The sequence below is a fragment of the Triturus cristatus genome, chromosome 2_2, assembly GCF_964204655.1.
Source record: "Triturus cristatus chromosome 2_2, aTriCri1.1, whole genome shotgun sequence".
Taxonomy (NCBI): domain Eukaryota; kingdom Metazoa; phylum Chordata; class Amphibia; order Caudata; family Salamandridae; genus Triturus; species Triturus cristatus.
Genome location: NC_140582.1, coordinates 227,143,967 through 227,164,053, shown reverse-complemented (window position 1 = coordinate 227,164,053; position 20,087 = coordinate 227,143,967). Strand labels below are relative to the sequence as shown.

Sequence of the window (20,087 nt, the reverse complement as noted above, 5' to 3'; positions counted from 1 at the left end):
TCCACAGAACAGGAAGTGGCAGGGCAGCAAGGGCTCTGTGAATAGAGTATCCACCAGGAAGACTGTTACCAATGATAAGTAACTTGTCCTACAGGTGGATACGACAGATCACTCACCTTTAGAATTGCTAGCCAGTTTGTGAAGGTCCTTGCAAAAGACAAAATATGCATTTAAAGGATATTGAGAATATCTCGACTCATGGTCTCGACTAAAGGATGTTGATTATACTTGGTTTTTGTTTTACTCTCTATTTTTAACCCTTTACTCTTTTCCAATTTTCGAGCATACTTGTTTTAGAATCTCCATAAAAGTTGGTTTAAGGGATAGCCTGAGTGACAGGTTAGGCTGGAAGGGGTTAGGGACCATCGTAAAGTGTGTTGGGGTACGACACGCATATATGGAGACGGAAAGAGAACCGAGACCCCCATCCATTTACAGCTTGAGGAAAATAGCGGGAGTAACAATGCATCTCAATTTCAGATGGCTCCTGTAGAAGTTAGAGCTTGCACCTCTTGCAGTAACAAGGAAATGGGGTCCTCTGAGAGCCGGTCTGGTGTGGGAGGAAGCTGCAGTGGGTCGGAATAGAAGGGCACAGCCCGTCTGAACGGTCTGGAGGACTCATCGGTCAGATGTGATGGTTTGGGAGAAAGTGTTCAACTCTGCCTTCCATAGGGTGGCTGTGCACCACTATGGGCAAACTAAAGCAGCTGGGAGACTGATATCGCAGGGGAGGGGGAACTAAAAGGATGAATGCCCTTGGTGATCTGCACACTGCGTGCCTGATCCCTGTTCCTGGCCATAAAAATTTTGAAGTGACTGTTTTGGGGGTGGTTGGCAGGGGTAGCGGCTGGTTCCTTGAGTTGTCTGTACAGTAACCCTCGAGTAGTCAGAAGATGCTGACACTGATGAATGCACTTGGGCTCGACTTTCCCTAAAATATTCTCGTGACAGCTTGTTCACAAAATATATAGGAGCCATCAAAAGATATCATAAGGGATGCCTGCACATCTCCTGTAAAACCTGTGGAACACATCCACACATGGCGACTGAGAAGTACACTGGTGTTGACTGCTTGCCCCAAGTAATCAGCACTGACTAGGCCAGCGGGAAGGATGTATATGGCCACATCTTGACCACCTTGAAGAGTTTGAGCCAGGGAGACTTGAACTCTACAGGGACCACAGGCAAGATCTCAGTGGCCATGACTCAGAGACGTGCAGATATCGGCCTAGAAGGCAAAACACACTGACTATCCAGAAGGCTAGACAGGCCAAGGAGTGCATTTGTTTTTCGAACAACTCAATTATTTTTACTCCCTTTCCCAGGGGGTCATGAAGAATCAATTAGGATTCACCCTGCTGGTACAAGCTTGGAGCCCCAAACTCTCTGGGTGCTGTGTGAGAAAATCAGGGTCACCATGCGCTAGTCTATAGCTTATGGCTCCCTGCCTGTGCACCGGTGGGCCAGAGAAAGGCTTCGACCAAGTGCCCTTTAAGGTATCTGATAGAGCTTCGTTGAAAAGGAGTAACGGCTCAAAGAAAACCGGTCCTGACTGTAGAACTACTGTAATGTTGTTTGTCTTCGCTCAACACAAGGCAGTTGTAGGTCTAGGACTCAACAGCACGTACAATTACCACTGCAATAGCAAGACTCTCCCGTTAGTGGTCAAAGGAGGGAAATCAACCCTGTATCAGGGGAAGTATCAAGCCCACTGGCCTCCTGTATGTCCATATATAAACGCTCATGATTACATTGTGGAGTTAATGTTGATGAATTCACTGAGTCAGGCTAAACGGGAACCGAGTGCACTAGAGTGGAGTCATAGCATGACCCCTGTATGGACCAAGACCGAATCAGCTAGGTGCTGAACAAAGGAGTCCGCATCAGGGTCCCTCTCTGGCACTTGCAACCTGAGATCCGGCATAGATGGAAGAGGGACTGGCGCAAGTCTTGGAGACCGAATGGAAGTCGGTACTGGAGTGGAGCATAATCTAGGGGCTCAGAAGGTGTAGAAGAGGAATTCACCGGCAGTAAACATAACCAAAGGATTCACGAGGCCCAAAGGTAGACGAGAGGGAGCCAGAAGAATGCCACAAATATGCAGTATGACCCATTTAAAGTCCTCGACTTGACATGGCATCGAAGATGGTCGGGATGCATCAGGACTAACTGTGAAATCATTTTCTCAGCCAGGGATTGTAAGCGAGATCGATTGACGCCTTGATGCCCTTGCATCCTTTCTTGTAGATGGAAAGTGTTGGGATGGGGCCCTGTCCCGCTTCACCTTTTTATGTGTTTTCTTAGATTTGCACTTCGACTTACCAAATAACTTTGATCATGAAGATCTGCTGCAGGATCACCCCGAGAGCAGAAGCAGATCTGAGTTCTTGACTTGAAGCAGACAGCTACTTATATGACGTCCGTAATTATTGTCTATGTACAGCGATGTATAGATTCACTTCATGGTCCCAGATCACTTCCAGGCGGATGAGATAAGGACACTCATCACACACTGGAGGGTACTTTGAGCCCAAACACCAAAGGAAAACCTTGTGTGGGTCCTTTATCCATTTGTGACAGTCATGGCATGGTTGAAACCTGCAGTCTTCGGTGGGCACATAGTTCCCTTGTACACCGAATTTCTATTTGAAAAATTGCCAGAAAACGAAAAAATAGGGAGTGAAACTCCAGGGTCAGAGTTCAAAGGTGTGAAAGAAAGGAAAAGATGTCAGCATGAGGGGGTGGGGCTTATATGAGGCTACGTTCTGTCACTTCCGAAGCACAACAAAGCCAACTTGGAGCCATGCAGCACCACCTAGTGGGGGTCGAAAGCACAACTGATAAACTTTCCGGATCTAGTCTGGTGCCTGGAGGATTTTGGAAAGGTGAGTAATCTGTAGTTAGAGCTATCCATTAGATAAAGATATTGCCATCTTGCAAATCAACAAAATCATTGCTTCTACTCAGCTTTACACTGTATTTAAAAGTTTTAAAATCTGTATTATTAACGTTACATCCATCCGTTCGACTATGGTTCATATAAACACATTGCTCTTTCGAAATCATCATTTAGCTCAACTACAGTAATAATCGACTTTATGCAGACAATTTTCTTCAGGACAAATCACAGCAGATTTTGATGTTGATTATTAATATTACTTTCAATGAATGATACAGAGTAGCTACTTTCAAAGGTGCTGTAAGACTTTTATTGCAACAGTGTGCACAAATGAACCATACCTCTACTGAATCCATTAGGCCTTGCAACAATTTTTTCTGATGGGGAAAGTCAGCATCTCCCACTGGAAAGCATCCCAGTGTTTGTATTGCTCGTTCCTTTGCCTTCAAAAGATGGAAAAAAAGTTGTCACCACTTTAAACAACAATTAAAAGGTAATGTGGTGTTCTTTTAATACAACGTCAACAGGTGGGTATCGAAGACACTCCATCTTAAGATTCAGCAGCAAAGAGAATACAAATTCTACTTTTGTAGTAATCCATATATTCTTATTGCTAGGTTTACCAATTCCAAATAGCAGGCAGGCGCACACACACAGGCACACACACACAGGCACTCATCTAGAAGTACACAGTGACTCTTCCCCCCCCCCCTCTGGAACCTTAGCAACCACCACTTACCAGAACTGTGGGAAAAGGAAGGGTGAGTGGCTGAGAATAGAGAAGACTAAAAGTGCAAAAGGTAACATGGACAGTGGGCTGTTTCTACTTTACCAGACCACTCATTTACAATAGAGGCAAGAACTTAAAAAGCAGAAATTAAAAGTTATGGTTACAATGTAGTTTAAGTTATCTAGCCCTGGGAAACAGACTAACAAAAATGTGTGCGCACTCTGCTTATGTAAGAGGAATGGTGACAACAACACGCATTGGGATACACCTATTAGTTGCCCACTGGATTTCATTTATTAGGGCATGTGCACATGATGTGTCTGAAACGGACGGGAAAAGCAATTTTGCTACCCAGAAAGGTAGCCCGTTGGATGCAATAACATCTGGAGATATAAAATACAACAATCCCAAAAAGACAGGAGACCATTTGTCTAGTATTAGAATGAGTGCTAAGCTGTGTCAGAACCGCAACACGGTGGTCTATATAAAGTATGCCCAGTTTATTTAACAATCTACCTAAGCTATTCCAGACAAGCACCAACCATAGTGAGCACTAAAGTGATTTAAATATAAGGCTGGATAGTTTTCTTGTTTAGGAATACTGGTGACCTTCCCAAATTCTCTTAACCCCGCAAATAAATTTGAGCTGCCTAAAGTATAACTGCTGAAGACATACTACTAGGTTAAGAAGTTGGACGGCAGGATACGAGGTCTCTTACAAAACAGCAATTAGGATTGAGAATCAAACCTCATTGTTAGTATTAAAACATATCCACAGAGTTACTCCCTTCCAGGTGAGAAGGTTTGAACAAGTAGTTAGAGCAAGAAAAACAAAGTTCCAAGCTAATCTTTTCAAGCAACTAACTTTCTAGTATAGTTTACTGTTGGACTTGGACCTCTCTGCAGGGTCATCCCAAACTTTTTTGGCTTTCACCCTCCTGTTTTCTGAATCCATTTGTGTTGGATTTTAGGACTCTGTGCATCTTACCACTGCTAACAAGTGCTAAAGGGATTGTGCTCCATTTCAAACATGGTCAAATAAGCTTACATCCAATTGACAAATTTACTTGGAAGTCCCTAGTAAAGTCGTACTACGTGCACACAGGGCCTGTAAATTAAATGCTACCAGTGGGCTGGAGGACTGACTGGGCCACCAACTTAGATAGTCTTTTAAACATGTCTCAGGCCTGCCATTGCAGCCTGTGTGTGCAGTTGTAAACCTGTAGGGGGCGGGCTCTAGAAGCTTCTCCACTTTAAAGTGACACCAGGTATGAGTAGTGGACCCTCAAATTCAAATCATCAGTACACCTCTGGACCCATAGAAAAATCAGAAGGACTACTGGGTTGCTCCGCTGAAAGAAGGAGTGCAAATCTACTGCCCTGCTGCCTGAGTGAGAAGGACTAATGTGCATCTTGAAATCAGGACCACCAGATAAAGAGCTTGCTGGCTGGCCGCCTGATCAGAGCCTCAGGGATAAAAAGGGATCTAACCATCTTGAACCCTGCACCTGGACTCTTCCTTCTGTGAGTCCTGTTCCCCAAGTGGTGCCACCCCAGTCCTGGACACATGGAAGTGGACCTGAAGGTGTTCTGCCATGCCAGTAGAGGTCTTTTGGGTAGAACCGGTCCAGCATGATGCATCTCCTTGCAACTCCGCATCAGAACTGCCTCTGTGCGACGTAATCCTAATGCATGACCCAGCAGCTCTTAGGAACCCTCACTGCGCGACATCTCCAATGCACAAGCCCACATTGCAGCCCCGCAACTCCTCAGAACCAATGTTGCGTGGTGCATCCTTGTCGCAAGACCTTGCTTTGCAGCCCACAGCTCTCTGGAATTGCCGCTCCACAAGGCATCCTCGACGTGGGATCCCGCAACGTGCCACAAACAGGACTTAAGGTTCTTTGTTAAGCAGGCCTAACTTGGTCCCTGTATCCGGCCCACGCTCCATCACTGGTGGCCTGAACTAGTGACTACGTCCCAGTACAATGCGGCTTGAATAACTATAGTTGGTGCTTTGGGTTTTTAAGCACTGTTTTTATTTAAATCTTTAATATTTTATATCTCCGGTTCTACCAATTGGATTTTAATGACATTTTAATCTATTTTCTCGAATCAAGTTGATTTTTCTTGCGTTGTGTTCTCACTTTACTGCTATTTGAAGTGCTGCATAAATACTTTCCATATTGCCTCTAAATTAAGCCTAACTGCTGCTGGTTTGCCAAGATACCAGAGGGTTAAGCACAGGTTAATCAGAGGTTTGCTTGTGTTTCACCCTGACAAGAATTGTGGTTGTTACTTGAGTAGGGTTTTACCCCTCTCCACCAGTAACCCAATTTTCAACATTTACATTACTTCCTCATGTCTTGGTAGTATAATTCTTTCTGAGTGCCTGTGTACATAAAACATAAAAACAGACCGGAAACTCAAAGAACCTTGCCTTATTTGTCTCCTTTCCAGACGGTATTCTCGCTAGTAATGTTTCCACAAGGTGTAGCTGAGTAAATCCAGAACCATCGCATGGAATTGGCAAGGGTCCATTCCTGCCTATTTCCCCCAGAGCCGTACAAGCCGCCATTCCCAGCAGCGGAGAAGGATTATCCAAAAATAAACCTGCAAACGAAATACAATAACATGGTTTACATATTTGGAACTAAAATAGCCTATTATTCCCCACTCTCTCAAACAACGCACTTCTATACAATTGTTGAAAATCTGTCAAAAGGACAACTAGTTTGTAACACATTTGTATAACCTATCAAAGCCCTTCAATCTGTCTGATGATAGGGGATGCTTTAGTATGTCCTGAGAGAAGTAAGACAAAAGTTCTGACAGGCTTACAAGTGTTATAAGAAGCCTATTTTAAAAGCAACACATGGTTTAATCTCTTTAAAGTAAGTTCAAGTCTTTGCAGAGCACAGCATTCATACACAATATCTGGCCATGTCCTAAACTCCTCCGTACTGGAAAGAAGTAACAAATTGTCTGGCTAAGCTGACTGAAATTCCTGTTGAAGCAAAAGCAAAATTATGTATTCTGGGGGGCCTATGGTGGTGCTGTGTCACAATACCCAAAATAGTTTTGCAACCTTGGACTGGCAGTAGCCAGGTGAAACATGGTGTGGCTATAAGGGGGTGGGGGGAGGTGGGGGGCACCGTCCGAAAGTGAGAGAACTGGAAGAAAGATTTGTGGTAGTATATGGGGCTGAAAAATCAAGGTTTGAAGGTCGAGTGCCCAAGAATGGTACTAAAAGTATGGGACCATGGAAAACAGAGGATACTAATGATTTTTTGAAATGACATCAGTATATGATTTGACCTCGCCAAGGTCTGGTACTAAGGCTGAAGAGGAGTGTAATTGAAATGGGGTGGTGGGAGTCTATGTGCAGAATTTGTATGGGGAGTTTCCATGCTGCACACTTGCCCCGCGTCATCCCTTCTTATGTAGGTTTATGAAGGATGGCCAAATATATAGAGTGAAATGACTAACAGGTTTGCGTTTCTTTTATAAAAATGGAAAACAACAATAAAAAAGAAACTTTCTGCTATGATAGCCGCTACAGCTGCTTTTTTACATTTCACTAAGAGGAGGGGCATGGAGAGTCTGTGTCTAAACTGATATAAAGTACAAGAAGAGCGGACTGCTGGAACCTGACTGTTCATTGTCAATTCATCATCTACTTTGATGCCAAAGATTTTAACATTAGGCCAGGATTAAGAAAACAGACCTAAGATACTAAGCCATGGTAACACTAGGTGAGGGGTCATTGCATTTATTACGAGTTTATTTTTGTCCATGTGGATTGGTGCCAGTTTCGGTCAATTCAGCTCTACACACTGTGCGCTAGAGTTTGGCATTACCTCCTTTGAGGTGAAAAAATAGCAGAGTGTCATCAGCATAATGGTAGAAAATGTAACCAAAGATACGGATCAGCTCAGCAAGTGGAAGAATGTATATGCTGAAGTAAAACTGTTTTTTGATTTCCACCAGATGGGACTCAGGCTACCAAGCAGAATAGTTATTGACATTAAGATCATTACAAATATGCTTCAGGCAAAAAGGTGATATATCCCACCATGATCATACTTCGCATTAGTCCAGGAATTAAAATAATTTGCTAAAAGACACAGACTGATCAAATTGATGCAGCATCTCTTCAGCTGTCAGAGAATGAGAAGAATCAGAGACGACCAGCAGTTTGATATACTGCTTGATAGAATGAGGCATGAGGAGGAAAAGGGTGGGTGGGGTTGTGTGCAAGTTGAATTATTTCCATCACATTGTTTTGTGCTCTGCTGAGTTTTCATAAGAGAGGTAGGTTTAGTCCTCTTGCCTGTGATGCTTAGAGATTTAAACAACTCCCCAGGCGAGATTAAATTAGAAAAAAAGAAAAGTGTCTAGGGTTTTTGTGGTCTTGTGTAGTTCAGGATACACTGCTGAATTTTTCAACTGGATATCGTGCGGAGAGCATGAACGGGCTAAACTAATGAAAGAAATTGAATATGCTACTTACCAGTATGCATCTGTTCTTGGCATGTAGGGCTGCTGACATTCATATCTGTGCATAGATCGCCGCCTAGTGTTGGGTCCGGATGTTTGCACGTTGTTGTCCTGGAAGAGTCTTCGAAGTATCCTTGGATAGGTGACTCCTCCCCTGGACTACAGTGCGCATGGGCATCCTCTCCATCCTCAGATTGTTTTTCGCCATTGTGGCAGTGATGGAGTAGATACAGAAAGTGATGACCATGCTTGCAGTAATTCTGAGAGCTGCAGCTGCGACAGGCGCCGGGGAGGAGGGAGGGCGATATGAATGTCAGCAGCCCTACATGCCAAGAACAGATGCATACTGGTAAGTAGCATATTCAGTTCGAGGCATGTGGGCTGCTGAATTCATATCTGTGCATAGAATACATAGCAGTGCCCTCTATTAGCGGCGGCTACCCGTGCCAGCTGCAGCGGTCTGAAAAAGTGTTTTGAGAACAGCCTGTCCTACAGCTGCCTGCTGTTTTGACTGCACATCTACGCAATAGTGTTTTGTAAATGTGTGTGTAGTGGACCATGTGGCTGCTCTGCATATATCATGCAGGGGAATATTTCCTAGGAAGGCCATGGAAGCCCCCAACTTACGTGTTGAGTGGGCTCGTGGTGGAATAGTTAATGTGCGTTTTGCCTTTTGATAACAGATTTGAATACACTTAACTATCCATCTGGCTATCCCTGCTTTGGAGATGGCGTTACCTTTGTGGTGTGGGGCAAAGGCAACGAACAGTTGTTTTGTCTTCCTGAATGGTTTAGTCCTGTCGATGTAGTACATGAGGGCCCTCCGTACATCTAGTGTATGTAGTGCCCTTTCTGCAACAGTTTGTGGGTTTTGGAAGAAAACGGGCAGTTCAATAGTCTGGTTCATGTGGAACTGTGATATTACCTTGGGCATGAACTTGGGGTTGGTACGTAGTACGACCCTGTTAGCGTGAACCTGAATAAATGGCTCTTGAACGGTTAGTGCCTGGAGTTCACTAACTCTTCTGAGGGAAGTGATCGCTACTAGGAAGGCCACTTTCCAGGTAAGGAATTGAATCTCGCATGAGTGTAGAGGTTCAAAGGGTGGACCCATCAGGCGTGTGAGGACCAAGTTGAGGTTCCACATTGGAGCCGGTGGGTGACTAGGTGGAATGACTCGTTTGAGCCCTTCCAAGAATGCTTTGATGGCAGGCACTCTGAATAGAGAGAGGTGCTGCCTGGTTTGCAGATAGGCTGATATTGCGGTCAAATGGACACGTATAGAGGTGTACGCCAGATTGCATCGATATAGGTGTAAGAGATAACAGATGATGTTTTGGATGGATGCGTCCAGCGGGTTGATGTCATTATTTCCGCAATAAATGACGAACCTTTTCCATTTGGCTGCATAGCAAGCTCTGGTAGTGGGTCTCCTGGCCTCCTTGATGATGTCCATACAGTCAGGTGGCAGGTTGAGATAGCCAAACTCTAGGACTTCAGGAGCCAGATCGCCAGATTCAGCTGTTGCGGATCTGGGTGCTGAACCTCTCCATGGTTCTGCGTCAAATGCGCGGGTTTGATCCGCAGCCTTTGATGCGGCACCACGGAAAGTTCGAGGAAGGTGGTGTACCACGGCTGGCGTGCCCACGTGGGAGCAACTAGGACGAGTGTCAGGGAGTGTTGTCGGAGTTTGCGGGCCACTAGCGGTATCAATGGCGCTGGGGGAAAAGCGTACGCAAATCTGCCGGACCAGTTCATCCATATCGCATTGCCCTGCGACTGCGGATGTGGGAATCTGGCGGCGAAGCTTGGGCATTTTGCGTTTTCGCTTGTCGCGAATAGGTCTATCTCCGGATGACCCCACTGCTGAAAGTACGGTTGGAGTACTGATGGGTGTAACTCCCACTCGTGCATTTGGTGGCTGTGTCTGCTGAGCAGATCCGCCATCTGGTTGTCCTTGCCAGGGAGGTGTTCCGCCATGAGGAACATGTTCCTTTGAATGGCCCACTTCCACATGCCCTGAGCCAGATGAGACAACTGTGGAGAGTGTGTGCCTCCCTGTTTCTGTATGTAGTACATTGCGGTCATGTTGTCCGTCCGGATCAACACGACCTTGTTGCATAGATGTACTTTGAACGCCTTCATGGCTAGGAAGATTGCCATCAATTCCAGAAGGTTGATGTGCAACTTCTTTTGTTGTGTTGTCCATAGTCCTTGCACTGTGTAGTGGAGTACATGAGCTCCCCATCCCTGGAGAGACGCGTCCGCTGTCAGTACTATTTGTGGGACAGGCTCTTGGAACGGTCGGCCCTTGCAAAGGTTTTGTGGATTCCACCAATGCAGAGAGTTGTATGCCCGACCGCTCACCAACACTAGGTCCTTTAACTGTCCTTGAGCCTGATTCCACTGACGTGCTAGGCACTCCTGAAGTGGGCGCATATGTAATCTCGCGTGCGGGACTATGAAGATGCAGGAGGCCATCATGCCTATCAACTGCATGAACACTCGCGCTGGAAGTGAGTGATTGGGTTTGAATTTGGAGATCAGCAGTTGTATGCTGTCGATCCTCACTAAATTTGGCTGAGCTGTGGCCGCCAGAGTGTCTATAGTCGCACCTAGGTACTGTTGTACGTGTGCGGGCTGGAGATGGGACTTTGGATAATTCAGTGAGAATCCCAGACTGTGAAGAAGGTGAATGGTGCGGGACATGTGGCTTGCACATTGCTGGGCTGACTTCGCTTGAACGAGCCAGTCGTCTAGGTAGGGGTAGACGTGTATATGCTGCCTCCGTAGATGTGCTGCCACCGTAGCGAGGCACTTCGTGAAAACCCTGGGCGCTGTTGTCACGCCGAAGGGAAGGACTTTGAACTGATAGTGCTGCCCCTGAACAGTGAACCTGAGGTATTTTTTGTGTGAGGGGTGGATGGGTATGTGAAAGTACGCATCCTTGAGGTCCAGTGTGGCTAGGAAGTCTCCCTGCTTGAGAAGCGGAAGGACTTGCTGTAGAGTGAGCATATGAAAGTGCTCTGAAAGAATGTACTGGTTCAGGGGTCTCAGGTCCAATATAGGTCTGAGCGACCCGTCCTTTTTTGGAATTAAGAAGTAGAGGGAGTACACTCCCGCACCCTGCTCGTGGATGGGTACGACCTCTATAGCGCCTTTTAGAAGCATACTTTGCACTTCTTGCTGTAAGAGCGTTAAGTGCTCTGAGGACATAGGACGGCTTCTTGGTGGTATTGTGGGTGGAGTGGAGGTTAACTCCAGACAGTAACCGTATTTTATAATATCTTTGACCCACCTGTCCGTGGTGATGGAATTCCACGTGGACAGGAACCTTTGTAGCCTTCCCCCGACAGGTGTTATGTGGTCGGGAGGAAGGGAGAGGGCGTCACTGCTTGTTCTTGGGGGAGGACCTGGTGTTGCCGTAGCCGCGTCCTCTGCCCTTTGTGCTGGAGCCACGATATCCACCTCGGGTGTTTTTATCATAGGTGGTCTGCGTATTGCCTTTGTTATATGTTTGTTGTGACCCCTGTCCTCTACCTGCTCCCTTGTTTCCGGGGCGACGAAAGGAGCCGCTCCGAAAGGACTGAGTTTGTAGTGCGCCCATGGACTTCGCAGTGTCCGTATCCTTTTTTATCTTCGAGGGTGGTGTCAACCTCTGGCCCGAATAAATAGTCGGGGTTGACGGGCTGGTTCAGTATATTGTTTTGTACCTCAGGCTTGAATCCTGAGATCCGTAGCCAGGCATGTCGTCGCAACATGACGCTTGTGTTTATGGCTCTGGCAGCCGTGTCTGCAACATCTAGTGCGCATTTGATGGAAGCGTTCGTTAGTAGCTGTCCTTCTCTGATGAGCATTTCTGCGCCTTCCTTGAACTGGTCAGGGAGATGTTGGAATATTTGCTCAAGTGTGTCATAGTGCGCTCTATCATAGCGAGCAAGGAGCGCCTGAGTGTTGGCTATGCGCCATATGTTGGCAGCTTGGGCGGCAACTCGCTTGCCAGAGGTTTCTAACACCTTGGACTCTTTGTCCGGGGGAGGAGCGTCACCTGTTGTTTGCGAGTGTGCCCTCTTGCGTGCATTCGCTACGACGATGGAGTCGAGTGGTAATTGTCCTCTGATGTAAGTAGGATCCCCAGGTGCTGATCTGTATTTTTTATCAATCCTGGGGTTTATCACTCGTGCCCTGGTGGGTTCTTTGAAAATGTCCTTGGCTGGTTTGAGGACCCCCTTCAACATTGGCAGAGTCTTTACATGTCTTTCTGAGGATGCAAAGGTGTCCATTAGAAAGTCATCTTCGATGGTATCAGAGTGAAGCTGCACCCCATGGTTATTGGCAGCACGTTCGATAAGAGCATTGAACGCTGCAGTATCCTCCGTAGGAGATGTCTTTGCCCCATAGAGTTGTGGATCCTGTGCATCGAGAGGTGCACTGGGGTCTGCAGGGTCGCCCCAAGTTTGATCAGGGTCCTGCTGGTCATCAGGGTCCGTGTCTACATGGTAGGGGACTTGGTCAGCCATGTAGTCCTCCAATGCGTCTGTATCGGAGCGTGTGGGGGAGAACCGGTGTGGATCCTGGTAGGATGAATGGAAGGGTTCATAAAGGAGAGGTTCCGATTCTGCAGGCAACTTCCTTTTTAGTGGGATCCTGAAAGGGTCCAATGGCGGCTCCGAAGTTATCCTTCGGTCCTGGAGAATCATTCTGCCAGTGCCGGCGTCGATGATACGTGCTGGAGACGTCTCAGCAGGTGTGACCGTAGGTTGGGTGACCCGTGTCCTGAGTTGGAACATTTTTGGGATTGTTGACGGAGGCAAGCCGAAGGTAATGTTGGTCGGCACCGAAGAGGCTGCGGGAGCTCCGACCGAACCGGAGCCCGACGTGTCCTGGAGGACAGGTGTGGTTTTGCTGCCTTGCGTCACACCAGGTCGTACTTGGGGCGCCTTCGAGGCTTTGGCACCGGCCAGGCTCGTAGAGGCGGCCGTAGATTTTTTCGGTGCCGGAGGGTCATCGAGTCGGGGTGAAGAGATCACCGTCGAAGTCTTCGATACCTGAGGCTTAGGTGTCGTCGAGGGAGCGATGTGAGACACAGCAGGCGGTACGGCCCTTGGTGTCGTCGGTGCCGGTAGCCGAGCAGGTTTGTCGGTGCCGATGGCTTTTTTCCGTTTGTCGACTCCAACGTCGCCCGCCTCAAGTTCGGCACCGAAGTCCCTCTTGGTGCGGTCGGTGCCGACGCGGTGCGCTGGCGTCGAAGGCCTCGATCCGACCAGCGCTACTTTCAGTTTCGGTTTCGGTGGAACCTGAGCAGCTTTCGGTTTCGGTTTTGTGATAGGGAAACCAGCCTGTTTATGTAGTAATGGCTGCCGCTGAACGTCCGAGGCCGGGCCCGAGGGCGGGGCCGAAGAACTGCGGGATGGGTCTCGGGTAAGGCCCGAAGGCGATCCCTCGACCGGAGCCATAGGCTGTGGCACTGGTGTTTGAACGGTTTGAACAGGTAGGCCTTGTTCATCATTGGAGCTACTTTCTTCGGCCCCGAAGGCCTCCTCGTCGTCTCCTACCTCGGTGTCGTCTTCACCTCTGTGGAAGAGTGACTCGTCTTCCTCGTCCGATCCGGGTTCGTGTTCGGAAACGGGACTGGAGGGCAAGACTTCCAATTCCTCGACGTCCTCGGCCTCGCCGAAGATGTCTGTCGGGGCCGGTGCCGCGTGCTGCGCCTCGAGTCTCGCCGCTCGTCGATTCCGCAGAGTCTTCTTCGAGCGGAACCGGGCACAGGCCATGCATGTTGATTCGTCGTGGTCCGGCGAAAGGCATTTGTTGCACACCGGATGGACGTCGATGTGTGGGTACTTCGCATTGCATACCGGACACCTTTTGAACGGCGTCCTGGATTCCATCGTCGAAGTCGTCGATGGACAGGTAAATGCGAAAGCAGTCGGTGCTGAAAGTTAGTAAACTAACAAATTCTATCGAAACCCGATCGATAAACAGTACCGACGCGAACTAAAGGCCTTTTGGCCTCGAAAAAATATTTTCCTAACTTGAGCTAAGATAGCACATCCGAACCCAATGGCGGAAAAAAACAATCTGAGGATGGAGAGGATGCCCATGCGCACTGTAGTCCAGGGGAGGAGTCACCTATCCAAGGATACTTCGAAGACTCTTCCAGGACAACAACGTGCAAACATCCGGACCCAACACTAGGCGGCGATCTATGCACAGATATGAATTCAGCAGCCCACATGCCTCGAACGATTGGATAACTCAATAGTTTAGAAATGTACCATTTGCATGTGGCATTTGCAAATATTTCAAAGCACAATTTCTCCATTAGAATTTCAATATTTACAGGGAGTCTCAGTGCATTTGCCTTGCCAAGTCATTGAGTATCAACACACCATACACTGCCTGAAGAGCAAGGAGATCAGAGGTATGGAATAAATTCGAACAAAGACAAATGTTAAAGACAAGCATGAACTATTAACTCATAAATTACAGGGATCCATGCGAACTACTGCCTTTTTGGAATATGTTAGAAATCAGTGTCTCATTATGCTACGCATGTTGCAAGGTTTCTTTTTTTGTGATATATCTCCCCTAACTTCAATTTGATTTCCTAGCTTGCGTATCAGTTTTTTTAATCATCTCACTCATTTACTCAAGCATCTGATTACACACCATATTTAGGTATTAATCAGGAACATCAAAGTCTCCCTCACTCCTTTACAAACCACCACTTTAATTTTCATAATAGTCTTAAATGGCAACAGCAGTTTGGCCTCCTGGTGTAGTAACAGTAACCATTTTTATTAAATTGGTTTAGCTAAATGGACATTCTGCATTCCTGTGAGACCCTGAGGAAAGGAAAGAGCGCACAGGATTTGTTCTGCTCCAACATCGAAAAACGTTATGGTTAGTATGTTTGAAGTAATCGCAGACACCAGTGATTAATTTAAGCCCTATTTAGTCCAATGATGGCCTGAGCTGTACACCTACATAAATAGCAGTGGCTGAGATTCAAGCAAGAGTATGCTCAAACCTGGGCTCACTCAACGGACAAATGCTCCAACTGACTAATCAGCGACAAGACCAAAACAGGTCTGGGATGTTGCCTACTAGTTCCGGATAGGCTTTCCCTCTTTTTTGTTGTTGCAGATTCACTACTCATCTGTATGCATTTGGTCTCTCGCTGCACTGTGAACAGCAATCAAAAATGATTGACTGGAATGTGGTTTCGAATAATTAGCAGAGGCTGAGATTAATCCAGGCGCCCTGTCCATCACGTTTTGGTCCTTTCAGATTCTAACCAACAGGGACATGGAGAATTTCAATTAGAATAGAATTGTATAGTATTTATTTTCAACCCTGGATGCATCGAAATGCACAAGTAATGTCATGTTAATCCAATTAATAGATCGCACATTCAGCTGTGGCTCTTGGCGCTTAGAGAGAATACATCTTGGACTGGGCGCTAGATAAAAGTATTATTACTTGCTTTCACAAGCCTGTTTAAAAAGTAATGTCTTTAGCAATTTCCAAAACATCCAAAAGTCCATTTCCTGATGGACCTTGTCACCACTGAATAACTAACCACCCAACCTATGTTAGAGGGAAAACGTCCAACTTTCACACATATGGACAAGGTTTCTGTGAGAGGATTCTCAAGCACCTAAGGTTTCAATATGGCTTGGAAATGAAGAAGTCAAGATCATTCATCACAAACATCTGAAATATAGACAAAGGACTTTAAGGGTAGAAACATCCCACAATTTCTGTCCTCCATGGAACGTGTTTTTGAAGACCAAGCATTTTAAGATTCAAGATTTTTCGCATAGAAATTAGTTTTCAGTTTCACAGAAATACTTCCCGTTTCACAGAAACGCAAGACTGATTGGCACACATTTTTCTCGAATTGGAGAAAGTTCACTCAGTATTTCTGCGCTTTACCAAAGGTCTAGGTTTGACAATTAGTACTATGAAACAAGTGTTCAGATCTCTTATGCAAGCTAAATTAATTTCTCTCAAGCAGCTCTATGTATGGTTTGTTGTTGATCTGGTAGTTCTCGAACTTGTAATGAAAACAATCGTCCAAGACCCCAAATGCCCTAACACCACCACAGTTTCGAAAGCAATTTGTTTCTAAGAAAAAACATGGTGAAGAGCCCCAAGCATGATATTTTTGTTAAATAAACCATCTCAGAAGCCTTTTTTATGCACTTCAAAATTGAGTTATTAGCCATCTCAGATATGTTTTGGGGGGAAATGAATGATGCATCTTTGAGTGTTAATATTTTTCAACTGCATCAGAAAGATTTTCACATATGGTTGCCATATAAGAAATATACATATAATGTATTTATTTGCTGAGTTGTTTGTTCCTTTATATTTAATAACAATCTGAAATCTAACACCAAAGCACTCAGAGCATGGTGAATTATAATTAAAATATTTGGATGGCATGTACTTCACATTACTAGGCCAAACTTTTACTCTAACGCTCTGATAAAGAACATTTTCAACGGATGTTTATTCAAGCCTCTCAAAGATGCTTTTATTAGACTACAACCGAGACCTTGATTTGGGCTGCCTTTCATTCACACATTAAAAACTAAAGAACTCAAAAAAGAGGAGTTACTATGGAGGCTCAAACAACGGATTGCTGGGAGAGGAAGGTCCATATACATGGATATTTTGAGAAATACAAATTAATCTGGATATTATTTTATTTTTTCAACCATGCTGTGGTTGTAGAACACAAACTACTACTACAGAGAAACAGATTGTGGAAAATCATCATCTCCACATGAATTTTCCCATTTTAGTAGAAGGTACTTAAACATAATAGTCCAGATAAAAGTGAAATGCATTCTGCTTAGACTGGCCACAAACTCCAAGGCACCAGGTCAAAAGCACTTGTGCACTCTGTATAATATCCCTGCCATTGCTACTATGAATATCGCATCTTGATAAAAATGTATTCCATGCTTGGTCTCAATAAAGTAGATATGGGATTAAATTAAATACATTAGTAGGATTTCAGCAACTGGATTGCAGACACTCGAGTTTACCAAAAATCCCATTCAGCCTCTTTATGTTACTTCTCTTTCTTAAATGACTCACAGCAAACCTACCTCAGAATTAAAATATCCATAGGATAGTAAATGGAGTACCATTAACCTGGGCGATAGCAATACCTTACAGCCCTAAAAAAAAATATAAAATGTGCAATGCAGTACTATCTGAAAACAAGTTATTATAAAAGCTTAACTATCTCAGTTCTTACTCCCACAACTGGATCTGGACTCTAGTAGAGATTAGAACATTGGAATGTTGGAAGCTCCATTGAAAACAATGGAGTGCTCCGGGCTTATAATGGCCGGTATAAGCACGGAGCTCCAACATTCCAATGCTTCTTTGTTCACAGCTCTGGCTGTGAACAAAGGCTTCAGGGAGCCTGAGGGGATTTGAATCCCCTCGCGCTCCCTGAAGGCTTCGTTTTATTTGTTAGAACATTCTGCCCTCTAGTGGCAGAATGTTCTAATAGCCTTATAGCCCTTCCCAGCAGGGCTATACCGGCTTTTAAAGTCCCTCTGCTTTGTTAAAGTCCCTCGCCTTCGGCTCGGGCCTTTAACGCTGCAGCGGGCCTTTAACAGCCGGTATAGCCCGCTACGGCGGGCTATATGGCTATATTAGAACATTGGAAAGTTGGAAGCTCCATTGAAAACAATGGAGTGCTCCGGGCTTATAATGGCTGGTATAAGCCCGGAGCTCCAACATTCCCAAGTGGCTGTGAACAAAGGCTTCAGGGAGCCCGAGGGGATTTCAATCCCCTCACGTTCCCTGAAGCCTTTGTTTTATTTGTTAGAACATTCTGCCCTATAGTGGCAGAATGTTCTAATAGCCTTATAGCCCTTTGTAGCTGGGCTATACCAGCTATAAAAGTCCCGCTCCCTTGTTAAAGGCCCTCACCTTCGGTTCGGGCCTTTAATGTTGGAGTGGGCCTTTAATAGCCCGTATAGCCCGCTACGGCGGGCTATAAAGCTATATTATATTTCACCACACCTTGTCAAAAAAGTAATCTAACCTAATGAACCCTAGCTCACAATTGCCCAGTAGGTATTATATGCCTGGAGACAGAGTATTGCAGATAATTCCACTTTGCAAACATGTCTCAAAAATATACTACAAAGAGGAGGACTGCACTATCAAGTGTTCTTCTCTCAATAAGTGCCCCTATCTTAATAAGTTTCATAAAGTTTGGTTTAGTCATATTGTATCTTTATTAGAATTCTATGTTTACAAAAAGACCGCACCAGTGCATTTTGGTCCCTTCGTACGAACTTCTTCACAGCTGCAAATACTACACATATAAATTGCTTCTTAAAATCAATACTGCTTCATACATTCCTCATTAAAACTCACCATGGAGCTATATTTAAAGAATGCATATGAAAACAGTAAAAAATGTTTGAAAAACGTCATGCCAATATAGTTACAAACTACACATGTAGCAAATAAATGTGCAGATTTTATATAGGGAAAATATTCAGGCATATCAAAATCTGTTTCTTTACAGGGTTCATATCCTGTATAGCCATTGCACAGTCCAAAAAGACCAAGAGTGTCTTTTGTTCTTAACTTTTAATTTCCTAACCTCATTAAACAAACATTCTCAGTCTATGGGATTTCACCATCTACATGCTCAGTGATTTCAGGCATTTCATATGGAGGGATGGTACAGTGTATACAAAACTGCAGCAACTAAGGAGTTTGAAGGTTACATACCACTTCTGAAAGATTACTTTAAGGTAAGAAGATATAGTGCACATTGCTTAATTAAAGGTGAGATGAGGATATGTAGATTCAAAAGACAGGATACTTTAAAGTTGAAAGCACAAATGGAAAGTAAATCCCCCTTAGTCCTGATCAAACAATATCATGTGTTGTGAAGTGACAACTTTATAAATAAGTAGAATTAATTGCCCGCTATTGTTAGATATTTATGGTTTAAGAGGCAGGATATTGGCTTGACCGAAGATGGCTTATCAGAATTGGAAAGCTATTTGAAAGGTTTTATATCGGTCCAGAACAAAATGAAGATTGGTTGTCTACCAAACTGTTAGGTTTCCATATATTTAAGAGTTGTAAGATTTGTGAATTTGGAATAGATACGAAAAAAAAGTTCAACTATAATTCTTAGACAAACTACAATATTTTTCAATTTATTAATTTTAAATCAAACTTTGTTGCTTACATACTGAGCTGTGTGGGTTATCTCATTTATGCTGGCAGCACTATGAGACAAATGAAATCTAGGACCCATGAACAGAAGAGAAATGAAACACAGGGAGCTGAAATATCGAATGGCAACCCATTATGCAGATTAAGGATACAAACTGGGTCTGGTTCATGAAAATGAACAGATGGAGGCTAACGATAGGAGGAATAGGGAACATGTGAACCTAGAAGAGTTTCAGGCTACAAAAGGAAAATGCTACTTACCAGTACGCATCTGTTCTTAGCATGTAGAGCTGCAGATTCACACACTGTGCATTGCTCGCTATCTGGTGTTGGGCCCGGATGTTTGCACTTTGTTGTTGTATTGGAATAAGTATTTGGAAGTCACAAGATAGATGACTCCTCCTTTGGACAATAGTGCGCATGGGCATTGACTCCATCTTGAGATTGTTTTTTTCGCCAAGAAGAGAAATTATAGAGTTTTGTGAGAAACAGAAATCGATGTCCATGTATGTTGGATCTAATTAAGATAATACTGGAACAGATCAAGGTAGCCGGGGAGGCGGGTGGGCGTGTGTGAATCTGCAGCTCTACATGCCAAGAACAGATGCATACTGGTAAGTAGCATTTTCCATTCGAGGCATATGAGCTGCAGATCACACACTGTGCATAGAAGTACTCCTCATTAGCAGCGACCACCAGTATCTGTTGCAGTAGTTTGAAGGA

General features: G+C 44.9%; 1 protein-coding gene across 2 annotated transcripts in view; it reads right to left on the bottom strand.

Moving 5' to 3' along the window:
- Positions 1 to 20,087, bottom strand: part of ECPAS (Ecm29 proteasome adaptor and scaffold) — an 819,497-nt gene that overhangs the window by 501,224 nt on the left and 298,186 nt on the right. For both annotated transcript variants that reach the window (XM_085641278.1, XM_085641277.1), the window contains exons 22-23: positions 6,070 to 6,242; positions 3,241 to 3,342 (exon numbers count right to left, since the gene is read on the bottom strand). In XM_085641278.1, the coding sequence (XP_085497404.1) occupies positions 3,241 to 3,342; positions 6,070 to 6,242 (275 nt within the window). The remainder of the gene's footprint in view (positions 1 to 3,240; positions 3,343 to 6,069; positions 6,243 to 20,087) is intronic.